The sequence below is a fragment of the Pyrus communis genome, chromosome 8, assembly GCF_963583255.1.
Source record: "Pyrus communis chromosome 8, drPyrComm1.1, whole genome shotgun sequence".
In the NCBI taxonomy this organism is placed as follows: Eukaryota; Viridiplantae; Streptophyta; class Magnoliopsida; order Rosales; family Rosaceae; genus Pyrus; species Pyrus communis.
In genome coordinates this window covers 21,506,048-21,519,237 of record NC_084810.1, presented here as the reverse complement: position 1 = coordinate 21,519,237, position 13,190 = coordinate 21,506,048, and the positions used below count along the sequence as shown (strand labels likewise).

At 37.0% G+C, this 13,190-nt stretch overlaps 1 protein-coding gene across 1 annotated transcript; it reads right to left on the bottom strand.

The window, feature by feature from the left end:
- Positions 1 to 6,812: 6,812 nt before the first annotated feature.
- Positions 6,813 to 10,322, bottom strand: LOC137742066 (scarecrow-like protein 33). The gene is made up of 2 exons (XM_068481811.1): positions 7,378 to 10,322; positions 6,813 to 7,220 (listed from the first exon to the last, which is right to left on the bottom strand). The coding sequence occupies exon 1, from the start codon at positions 9,869 to 9,871 to the stop codon at positions 7,454 to 7,456; it is 2,418 nt and encodes an 805-aa protein (XP_068337912.1). The 5' UTR covers positions 9,872 to 10,322; the 3' UTR covers positions 6,813 to 7,220; positions 7,378 to 7,453.
- Between the last annotated feature and the right edge of the window lie 2,868 nt (positions 10,323 to 13,190).

The window sequence follows — 13,190 nt, the reverse complement described above, 5'->3', positions numbered from 1 at the left end:
ATTTTTTAAAATACTAAATTCATACTATTATAGACTAAATGAAGTCTAGTGGGCCTACGTTGGTTAGTGAGTGACTATAATATGGGTGATTTCTATTGAATTGTTATTTTTGCTTTAGCCATTGATCTATGTTTATTAATTGTGATTCGACTGTAGCTTGGAAATGTTTATGATATGTGGTTTGAATTGTATGATTGGTATAATGTGTATGAATGTGGGAACACCGGATCACTTAAACTTGGTGACCCGTCCCGGTTCCCATCACCTTCTTCGGTGGTTTTCGTCAGTTTTTCCGGCGAACCATGTCAAACCACCCTTGGGAAAACACTCCATGGCCTTCCCTCTACCCATTTCACCCCAAAATTTGATGAAATTTGACCTTAGAAATTGTGAAACTGCACGGGTGGGGTACGACCGGGTTTGTGGTGGCAATCCATCAAACCTGAAGAAAACTCCCACCACCACCACCATCAATGGACTCCCCTCACCCTCAGGAACAAAGGCCAGGCCTTGGTTAGGGAGGCCGATCACTGGAATTGACAGATCGAGGTTCACCTCTTTTCAGGGTTTTCGACGTTTCGAGGCCTTTTCCAGCCACTTCCCTGCCGAACTAGGTTCGGCTTAGGTATGAAAAATGTTCCTCTCCTTGAGTTGTACATTCCTGCAAAATTTAGTATTTTTTTGTGATAGTTGAATTTTCCCGCGAGTCAGGGCGACCAACCGCCACCCGCAGTAGTGAATGTGGCGGCGCATGGCCAGTGAGCCGACACTGTCTTTTTATGTGAATTTCAACATTCTAAATGTGAATTTCAATATTCTAAGTACGTATTTGATATCCATTTGGCATGTTTCGATTATTAACACTAATGTTGGATATTTCAGTTAATAGAATATTTTTCGGAACTGAATTTGAAATTTAAATGTGAACTACGAATGGCTTGATCCCTCTGAAGGGTACATAGGTAGTCTAACGAGAAGTTAGATGCAGCCATACAATAAACGAGGTTAATTAATCGAGTTTTGACCTCTTGTTGGGAAATTAAAGTGAAGAGGAGAAATTGGTGTTAAACTAAAAATATAAACGTATGTTTTTTTATAAGTAAATTTAGTGGTAGACTTTTATGAGTAATTAAGGAACTTTTAATGAAAGAATAATGTGTAATGATATCAAATTAAACAAGACTTTGAATTGGGCCTATCATCGGAACTATTTCCTGAAAATAAATATTTCGAGGGCAGGGTGTTAGACCATCAGCCTAGTCCATCAAATTTAAAGAAAATTAGGGTCAGTTTCGTGAAAGCCAAAATTTCTCGTAGAGAAATTTTGCCAGTGCAGAGGTTGTGGGTATTAAATACAACGTTCAAGTTAATTCGAAAGAGACGTAAGCCTCGCTGGAAGGGACCCAATTGGATTACAAAGATTCATTCACATAGAAGTGCTGATATGAAGAATTCAGCAACTGAATTTAAATGCATAATTGATAAAAAAATCAACACATTATGTACTTACTGTCGCCTTACGATGCTGCTAAGGAGTGGTTGATTCTAAAAGAACAAGTGACGTGATCAACGACGTCCTTCCAATCCATCTAGCTATAGACTTTAACTAAAGCGCTTATTATGAGGCAACCCAATTTTTTCTAACGTTTTTCTTTTTATTTTCGTGCTTTTATTTCAATTACAAAAATAAAGTTGCAGCGGCCTGGGTTTCGTTTCAGGCAGGGAGGAGATGAAAAGAATGCAGCTGCTAGCACGCTCGGGTTTGTGAAATGAAGATTGAAGCTGCTAAATCAGCTTTTATAGATGCTGTTGCGAGAGTTTGACACACGTGTGCAGAAGGGTCCACGTATGGCAGATCAAGTTTCATGCACGTGTTTGCTCACAGATACATCAGTAGAGACATGCAAGCACACACAAGTACAGATTCATGAGCATGCAGAAATCATATTCATAGAGATAAATCACAGAGATGCAGCACAGAATTTCACAGATATTCATTAGCATGAATGCACGTATTCCTTAGTCTTTTCTCATTTATTTTGTTTTTCTGTTAACTCTTTTTTGTTTTAGTTATTTTCTCTTTAATTTTCTTTTCATGTTATTTTAGTTCAGGTTGTTTTTATCGACTATATTCTTTTTGTCGCTTTCTTTATTTTTATTTATTTTCCACACTTTGAGGACAAAGTTCCGTTTAAGTTTGGGGCTGGGAAAGTATAAATTTTAGGTTTTTAATTTTTGAGTTAGTAAATCTATTTATTATTTTAAACTTTAGAACAAATGGACATGGTGAATGTTAATTCCACAATAAAGTCTTTTCTATTTATTGTTACTTAGACACTAATTCATGAGTTATACTTTGAAAATTTGCACATGCACACCAACATGGTCTGTGGGGAGTGAGATTGAAACACTTACATTTCGTCTGAGTTAATTTTAATTTTTGTTCTAAATAAAGTTTTAGCTTTTGTTATAAATAATTGTTATCAATAAAGTAATAATTGTTCTACTGAGACTTTGCTTAGTAACCGGGCCAATCTTGCCTGATCAATAGTGATTCTCGCATCAAAAGGTTGAGTCTTGGCATGGGGAAGAGTGGTTAGTTGATTTCGTAGCATTTTCAGTTTGAGTTAGTAAGTCCTTAGGGGTGTTCTAACCTAGTGCCCTAAAGCCTTTTGGCTGGGAAGTCATTGACCTAAAACTCGTTACATGAGTTAAATCAAAAGCTTAATGAAACTAGCATTGCACGACCATCACTATTGCTAAAAAAAAGGAGAAAAAAATGATAAACAAAAAACTGAGAAAAGGTGAAAAGAAAAAAGGAAAAAATTTGAGTTTGAAGTTTGAATATGTTTGAATAAAAACAACAAGAGGTAGGGATTTTAGTCGAGTCTCCTTAATTTTGTTGGTTCATTTTACACCAAAGGAAGTTCATGAATTCTTTTCTAATTGATTATAAATAGCTTGGACCCTATGGTGGGATTAGTTGGAACTTTCTGAAAGATGTTCAAATTTTTGTTTTTTATGATTGGCAACTTGAAGGTGAAAATTGTCTTAGCCAGTTTTGTTTAAGTTTTAGCTTGTTAGCTTTAGTTTTTGTTTTCTAGTTTTGTTTTGCTTGAGGACAAGTAAAAAGCTAAGTTTGGGGGTATTTTGATGAGTAGATTTTATACTATATATTTTACCTAATTCTTAGTTATAATTTATTTGTTATTTTGTGAGAATTTTGATAATTTGAATTGTATTTTCAACAGCCAAGCAGGCTCCTATGGTGAAGAAATTCTTAGGTCGGCCACTCGGACCACACAAGGCATGCGGCACTTCTCACGAGTCAAAAATACAACGGGATCCGCAGATACTGTCCCTGCGAAGTTGGTTCCACTCGGTTGCCTGATGCCATATGCAGCCACCGCACAGAACAATGGCTCTGACAGAACAAATTGAAATACTCTTGTCCTACCAAAACCTACCTACATAAATACAATACACCTTACCACACACGCAACAAGATAATAACGAAGCCAAGCATTTGCATGTTTCTGTAATTTTTCATTACCAAAATGAAGAACGGAAGACGAGAACTTGTGAACAACACAACTGCTTGATCAATAAACCACAAAAAAAAAAAAGGAAAATAAAACAAATTCCACAATTCTACTTCTTGATACATCTGACAGAACAAACACACAAGTCTAAGATCCGAAAAAGATTGTACAAAGATTAAGAACGGAAAATCCTCCATATTGCAACTACTGATAGAAAAAAAAGTTCCGACCAGCGTGTGTAACAACAGCTCTTCGTCACAACAGAAGTTCAGAGTTTGTTCCATCTCTTTATTCTATCTGACTAATGTCCATAGTCCTGCAACCGACTGCATGTACATAACTATACATCATACTAGCTGGAGAGCCGTTCAACCAATATCATCTATCATGACCAAATGATTTACTTCCATTTTTATTAAGGATCGATTTCAAAAATATTTACACCAAAAACGCTTTCAGCCATTTTAAAAACATTTCGAAACGAGCTCGTAAAGTTCATTTACTAATGAGTTTTACACAATCTTAGAATCAAATTAATACATCATTTTTGGCACAAGGAACAGACATCCGTTACTCACTTGAATGGGTAATTATGCGTGCAAGTATCCAAGTGCACACGCAATAAACGTGTCCATTAATATGATTGGTCTCTCAAAAAAAATTGTTGCTCTCTTTAGTAAGATGGAGATGAGTGCAGGCAACAGCTTAATTAATTTTCTGTTAAGCTTTAATTTTCAATCAGATAAGATAATATGCTATATTTCTTTTACCAACTTCACATGGTAGCTCAATCTGTTACTCCTAGTGAAAGGTGGGTCCAATCCATTCCAATTTGTACAGAATTTTAACGACTCGAAAGGGTTTAAGCATCGCTCGAAAGGGACTCGAATTGTTCTAAATCATGAGAAAAAATGGTCAAATCTATCTGGGTCTATGCGTGGCTAAGGGGTTTGTGTGTGAAATACAATGTTTTAAAAGGCAAAGGCACCAAATGGGTAGAAAATTTATCAAACTCATGAACTGGAAAAATGAAAAAAAAAATTGCAAAACCCTAATTAATCATCCTACATATATGAACAATAATAAAGAAAATAGAATTGTGTTTTGCTTACGTAATGGTGATTTTTCCGTAGATATTAGGGAGACTTTTGCCAACAATCTCATCCAAGCATTACATACCCCATCGGCAAATTAAGAAGATATTTCATTGTTTTTGTTATTGGCTTAAAGTCTGCAGGTAGTTTGTTTTACAACTAGTTTTTTTTTTTTTTTTTTTTTTGTCAAACGATAGATTTATTAGATTAGGGAGCCGACGGAGTTTAAACTCATGTCGTGGTGCAAGAGCGTGCAAGAGCAACACTCCTCTCCACAAATAGTTAGGGTTTCTTCCATTTTTAAAATTTATTTTTATATTTTATGTTTTTTCAGTCTTATTTTTTGTCATTAATCTCTATTAATTAATAAAACACTCATTGTCAACCAAAATTATCAGTTTAACCCTCTAATTAAAACAAAACATGAATAAGAAATATGAGGCAGAAATGTAATTTCACACAACCAAATTTTGCTTTTTTTTTTCAATGCGTCACCTACATGTGATGTTAAAATACCTTCAATATTTATTAAAAAAATTAATTTAAAAAAAAAAACCAAAAACAAAAACCTCTCACTCCCCCCACATTCTCTCTCTCTCTCTCTCTCTCTCTCTCTCTCTCTCTCTCTCTCTCTCTCTCTCTCTCTCATTTTCCAAAAAAATGTGTTCATACACACAAAGTGTGTAGGCAAATGCTAGTATTAGTTAAAATCCCCATAAGCTTCCATGTCATTTCATAAATAAATAAGAACCCTTTGATGCTATAAAATCTAAAGGCTACAAGGAAGTGTAAAAATATTTGTAAGATATGTAGAGTCTTAAAAGGAAAGAAAAAAAAAAGATAACATAACGTCTTTTTAATAAAAGAATATATTGCCACTTAGTACTATAGTCTAACGATATTCCTCTTTACTTGTAAATGAGAGGTCTTAGGTTCGATTCTCGTTAAATGTATGCTAGCCCATTGTGAGGCTTAGCGCCGTAGCCCAATCCCTCACCCTCTTAGGGCTAGTTTAGTAGTATTGTGCTTCAAAAATAAATAAATTGTTATGTTATGTTGTGAGATTAAATAGCTTAAAAATATGTAAAAACGGTTTTAATAAAAATAAAAATAGTGTCTGAGTATTTGGTAACTTTTAGACAAACTGCTGTGAATATGTTAAAGACTAAAAAATAATAATATTTAATGTCAAATATTAAATTGTCAAAGAAAATAATGTAAGGGCATAATTGCAATTTTATAAAATTGTGGGGGTATACTTGTCATTTAAAAATTTATTAAATGGACTGATTAGTATGAATCTAAAATATATGGTACATATGTCAAATTATGGAGAAACTCTAAGGTCCGCAAGTCGGACCAACTCACCCCTACAGACCCAGACACAAAAACCTTCCCTTTACCTCATCCCCTATTTTGTCATGTTAACCTGGACCACTTTTGATCCATCACTCTCTCACACCACCCCCAATCCAGGTGCCGTACACAAGAACATCTCTTAATTGTGACTTGTTTGCAAAGGAGGAATGACCTAGTATCTCTCGTTAGAAGAAGGTTTTAGTTTTCCAAATATCCCCTTTCTTAAATTTCCCAAAAAAGACACTTTGATAATTTGTTGAATAATAGAAAGGGGTGTGATATCCACACACCCCTTTTTATTTCTTCCACACATTTTTAGTTTTCGACTGTCGAATCAGATGAACTGAAAAAGATCAACAGACAGAAATTAACAAGGGTGTGTGAGAAGTAACCCCTAATAGAAAATAACAGCCAAGCAGGCTCCTATGGTGAAGAAATTCTTAGGTCCGGACAATCGGACCACACAAGGCATGTGGCACTTCTCACAAGTCACAAATACAACGGGATCCCCAGATGCCAGATTACGGTCCCTGCGAAGTTGGTTCCACTCGGTTGTCTGATGCCATATGCAGCCTCCGCACAGAATGATGGCTCTGACAGAACAAATTGAATACTATGTCCTATCAAAACCTACAAACATATATACAAGACACCCTACCATACACGCAACATGATCATAACGAAGCAAAGCACTTGCAAGTTGCATATCTCTGTAATTTTTCATTACCAAAATGAAGAACGGAAGACGAGAACTTGTGAGCAACACAGTTAATTGATCAATAAAATAAAAAATAAAAAAATAAAAAAATAAAAAAAGGCCTTCTACTTGTTGATACATCTGATAGAACAAACACAAAAGTCTAAGATCCAAAAAAGATTGTACAAAGATTAAGAACAGAAAATCCCCGACATTGCAACTACTGACGGAAAAAAGTTCCGACCGACATGTGTAACAACAGCTCTTCGTCACAACAGAAGTTCATATAGCTTGTTCCATCTCTTTATTCTGTCTGACTAATGTCCATAGTTCTGCAACCGACTGCATGTACATAACTATATATCATACCAGCAGGAGAGGCGTTCAACCATCATCTACCATGACCAATACGCCTTCAGCCATCGTATGCATCGATCAAAAGCCAAAAAGATAATTTAGTAAATATCTAATGAGAAACACCACTCTATTGTTAAGGTTCTTCTTCGAGAAGGAATTACCACAAATGACCTGAAAAAACATTAAAAATATGAATAAGCTTTTTTCTAACTTGCTGGGTGGGTCGAATAACTCAACCCTCACAAGGATGAACTCCGACTAGCATATGCATGTGTATTAGAGTACAACGTGGATAACCAGAATACTCAAATATGAAATGAAATAGTACCTCTGCTTTAGTTTGTTGATCATCCTTTCTATCGCAATTCTCAAAGAAGTTCAAACAAGCATGTTCTACAAGATTCCTACGCTGGCACCCAACAAGAAGAAGCATACACAATTCGGCCCTTCCATCCTTGAAGCATCCAATCACTATCTTGATCAACTATAAAATCTTTGTGGTACCATGCCTTCACCTTATCCTTAAGAATCTTCACTAAATCTTGGTCCAATTGCAACGGCTGTAAACCAGCCCTCATGCATCGAACCTGCCACTGCTTATATGTCTCAGGCCTCTCAACCCTCTCTACGCCCTCACATGCTATTACATTCATAGCTTCCCTGCCATAGAACTCACTCTCAAACCCCAACCTCTCTTCATTGTCACGGGGTATATTAATATCAAATGCATCATACAAGGAAGAGTAGTGGAAGAGAGCCTCCCGGAATCGAGTGACAAAGAAAGGCGCATTGTAGGAACCATTGATAATAGAGTGGACAAAAATATCTGGTTTCATCTTTCTGATTAGATTTAGAACAGCATCCCTTGGACAGTTCTCTTCAACAGTCTCATCAAGTAGGTTCTTGAACCGTAACATACAGTTCACAGCAAGCACCTCGTTCCTTTCAGTCTTGAGGTCCGCCAGTTGGATGGATTCCCAATTTTGTGAAGCTACGGCATTGTACTCAAAAGGTACACCAAAACGCTCACAATATCTTCCCAAGCGACGTCCAGTCTCTTCAATCCACTCTGCTGGACGAAACCCGGGTTGGGGAACCTCTATTCCAGTAATGCGTAGCTTCGGAGGTCCACCATGTCTCTTTGAAAGATGCTGGATGAGGATTGGCCACTGGAAACCATACAGGATACCAAAATCGACAATATGAAGGGTTGTTGCTTTCTCGGCCATCTTCAAAATCATCTTGTTTTTGAAGAGCATACACATTCTCTTGAAAGGGCAAGCTGAAAGATGGACTTGGTAAGATTTCAAAACATCAACAGCTGATGACCTTTTGGCAAGGGACGTATAAAACTTTTGGGTTCCGGTGCCAGTACCAGCCATACGAGCCTCAAGACCATTCGCAAAGAAGTGAGCCAACCTTTGAGATCCATCACCGTTAGGAGAAGCATGCTGCCTAACCTGCTTTAACAGTTCACTAGTGGTCCTAAAATCATTGGTAGACACAGCTTGTGCACATAAAATCAGGAGGTTCCGCAAATCCACAGTTTCCTTCTTCTTTCCTTGTTTCTTACCACGAGCCTTCCCTCCATTACCATTAGATCCTTGTGGCTGTCCACTTGGCTGCAAGGTCTTGCTTGCTTCATTCTTAAAAGCAACACTATCACACTGAGATTCATTATTTCCGCCAGTAGACAGCAACACCTTGTCAAACATTTCAGACAATTCACTCTCTTCAGTCTTTTCTTTATAAACTGCAGACTGCTTGCTACTCCTCCCTTCTTCAAGATCAACATCTTCCCGCTCGCGATTCTTTCTTCCCTTTGACCCATTAGGTGACTTCTTCCTCTCACTCTTTTCTTTCTTGACAGTAACTATCGGCACATTTGCTTTCACTTCTGGAGACACTGTGTTGCTTTCCAGATCAACAAGCAGCTGAGTGCTTTTCGGAAGGAATTTACTAGCTTCCTCTAACCCTCTCTGGAATTGCAAGATAGAATCACTGTCTGTAAATATATTCTGAGCCACAAACTCTTCTGCAGAGGAGCCCTGCAGCATATCACCAACATGCTGCCCATCACCGACACTAGTCATGCGATTTTCCAGAGGAACAGACAACTGTGAACTGGAATGTGAATTAAACTGGAAGGGGCTGTCATTGGGAAGGGAAGTTTGTGGAAAAGAAGGTTTTTGCTCTCCCGAATCACCAACCCATTGAGGATCAATGGAATTGCTAGTACCAGGACTAGAACTCCTATTACTACCACTACAATCACTACAATTCCCAGAAATATTACCATCAGGACTCTCAACATTCGGATTGATATGAAGGGGTTGCTGATTGGGTGAAAAGGGGTACTGTTGACCAAGAACATCATAGAACGATTTCTCAGTCACACGAAGACCCAACGGATCAAAGAACATGCATGGTTTTTTCTCTATGTTCTCTTCCAAAAGAATCTGGTTTGCGTATTTGAAAATAGCTTCAGAGAAATCACTGTCATCGGAGGAACTGTCTGCCCCTCCGACGCTCACAGTCGTAGGCAGAGACAATGAGCCTCCATCAGGTGGACTCAAACTCTTGGATGGAACAAATGACTCTCCACTTGTGGTCAAACTAACTTCAGGAACAATATTACCCTGTTCGAAATCGGGTGGAAGGGAAAATTGATTGTCCATAAAGTTAAGATCTGGAGAGAACTGGTTAAATTGGTATTCATTTGTGAGATTTGAGAATTGAGTTAAATCGGGTGAGAAGGGTAGATCATCAATACTGAAACCATTCAAGTAATCAGGACTTCCATTGACAGTTGGATGATCCATAACGATCACAGAAAAACACAATACCTGGGTACAATTCTAAACTCTAAAACCCTCTAAAACTTACGATTCTACACACAAAAGAGATGAAATTTAAAGATTTAATCTCACAGACAAATTCAGAAGGAACAAAGCATGCCAGCAAGAACAAATCAGAAGCAAAACCGAAAAACCTCAAAAACCCATCAGAGTTTTTGCAGATTTATTGCACAGGAAGCAAAGGTTTTGAAGTGGAAGGCTCTAAGAACAAGCAAAGATCGAACCTTTACTGAATAGGATGACAGAGAACAACATGAACAGAAAAGTACTGGCGTACCTTGAAGAAAAACGTTGAGACTTGAAAACAAAAGGCGGCGATCTCAGGTTCGGGGAACCAAACTAACAGCGCCGGTGAGGTTTTCTGATATTTATAAGCGTGTGGGGGCGAGCGGCGTCACGAACTTTCTTGGAGGAGCATCGCATGTGTCAGTCAGAGATAGCCCTGAACTATTTTTGCAACCGGGTGGATCGGTATGTGAATTAGTCATGCACGTGTTTGACTTTGTAACCATAGACATGGTCCCACTCTGGCCATTGTTTTTCTGTCGGTAATCTCTGTCCTTTTCTTTTGTTCTATTCATGTATCGTTTGGTATGCAGACGGGACAGGACAGAACGGAACAGGACAGGACGGAACGGAACGGAACGGGAGCAAAGATGCCCTCAGATGGAAACAAGGAGGAAGAAGAAGGAGACGGAAAGGTTATAATTTTGTGTTCCACGGATGTGGAACGAGTCGTTCCAGGAGGGTGAGGTGGAACGAAAATTCACCCAAAACTCGTCCCGTGGAACAGCTCGTTCCACCCGTTTTAGATGCACCAAACGTGGGACGGAACGCCTTGTCCCACTCTATTCCGTCCCGTCCCACGTACCAAACGGTACCTCAGTGTTACAGAAGATGGTAATGGGACATGAAGAGTGGAAGATTCTTGAAATAATGCACTTGACAGTTTACACTGAATAACTTTGCTTACTTTTGAGTGATTGGATCAGTTTTAAAATTATTATCTAACTAATTATAATAAATTGATTTGGTTTAGTTTGTTTGAACTAAATTTCTGACAAAGTTAAATTAATGTGAATGATTTGGATATATGTACATGGTCGTTTTCTTTGTAGGAACGAATTTGAACTCAAAGTTGACTTGAACTGAAGAAAATACACACAATCAATAAAAAATTAAATTCGCGCTTCAATATCAACATAACAATTGTTACTTATACATATCGTCAAAAAATCCACATAACATGATTGATCTAGAAAGCTACAAAGTATGTTGAAACAAATCCATCAAAACAAAAGCCCTAAACATAAGACCAAGAATACCACTTGCTTTCATGAGGAGCAAATATTGTTGTTAATAACCGGATAGACATTGGCACTAAGGTAGAAATCAACACCAAAATCAAAAGTAGCATCCCAGATACCGCAATACCAACCGTATCAAATGATAATTCAAAAAATACATTTGGAAAGAGAACAGAGAGGGAAGGTGAGGATTGCTCGACTCATAAGCTATAAGCTCATTCAAATGATAAAAACTTGCATACAATATGCCATGTTTGACTTTGGAAACATAGATTTGGCCCCATTCTGTCCTTTGTTTCTTTCAATAATATATGTCTTTTTCTTTTCTATTTCAGTGTTAACAGAATTTCAAAATGAGGCATAGAGAGTGGAAGATTATTAAAATAATGTACTTGACAGTTCATACTATACAACTTTGCATACTCGAATTGGATCGATTTTAAAATTATTATCGATCTAATCATAATTTGTTGCCAAAACCAAAATATTTTTTAATGATTTGGATATGTACGCAGTCTTATTTTTTTTTTTTTTTTTTCCTTTTTTTAAGAACCAATTCCACTAAAAGACTAATTTGAACTCAAAATTGACTTGAACTGGAAAAAGCACACATAACTAATAAAATATAAAATTCGTGATTCAATACCAACATAACAATTGTTACTTATGCAGATCGTCAACAAGTCCACATAACATGATAGATCTATTGAAAGCAACAAGCTATGGTTGAAACAAATCCATCGCAACAAAAGCCCTAAACATAAGACCAAGAACACCACTTGCTTTCATGAGGAGCATTTCTCATTGTTAATAGCGGAATAGACATTGCCATTGAGGTAGAAATCACCACCAAAATCAAAAGTAGCGTCCCAGATACCGCAATACCAACTGAGTCGAATGAAAACTTGAAAAACAGATTTGGAAAGAGAATAGGAAAGGGAAGTGAGGCTTGCCCGACTCATAAGCTCATTCAAACAATAATATGTCTTGCATATCCATAATTATGTGAGTAGCACACAACCACGATATATAATACATTTAAATATGGGAATTGTTATTGGCATTCCAAAAATCTCATTCTACACTTCAAACTTTTTATATTTGGAAAGAAAAATACACTTGTGAGGAGTGTAGAATGAGATTTTTAGAGTGTCAATAACACTTCCCTTAAATATTACATATAAGTTTTTTCTCCATCGAAGTACATTGCTCTCTATTCTCTAAGCCAATATTGATGCCCATATTTCAGTCTGCTCACAGTTTCACACCCATGCATACGTACAATTCTTTCACACTTTTAGTTTATTTAGATGTAAATTGTAATAGATCTTGGGTATTTTACAGGTCAGAGCTTGACATTCCAACCCTTGGAAAATGTTGAAAAATCCAATATTGTATGAGTTACATTTGTTTGCTTGGTTGAAACATTGACATGGTCAAACTAGCTCAAGGGTACCGGTGATCGAAAAGCCACCGGTTGCTCATAAGATATCTTGACTTGTGGAACAAGCCTCTGTCTTGAAGAGCACGAATGAACATTCATTTCATCTTTTTATAATTAATTAACTAATCATTTCTTTAATCCCGTTCACATTATCATGATAATAACATTAAAATTTGATATGTCTTCTGACTGTGAGCTAAGCGGGTGGAAAATAGTGGCTGATGATAACAGAAAAGGTAATGCTTTCCTTATTCTTTTATCAGAAGTAAACACACAGTTTGCTTCTTAATCCCTCTAATCATGGTAAAGGTCAAAACATAATCGGGAATTTTAACAAAACACTTTCGGTATTGTTCACTTTTAACGAAAAACCACTTTTTTATCTTTTCTTGGTACTATTCACTATACATTTATTTGTCCTTTTTCATTAAAACTATAGTTTTTTTTGGATTTTTCATTAGTTTTCCTAGCATCTCACACATTGCTTTGGCCTCAAGAATATGAAAAGATTTTTCAATGTACTCGAAACATG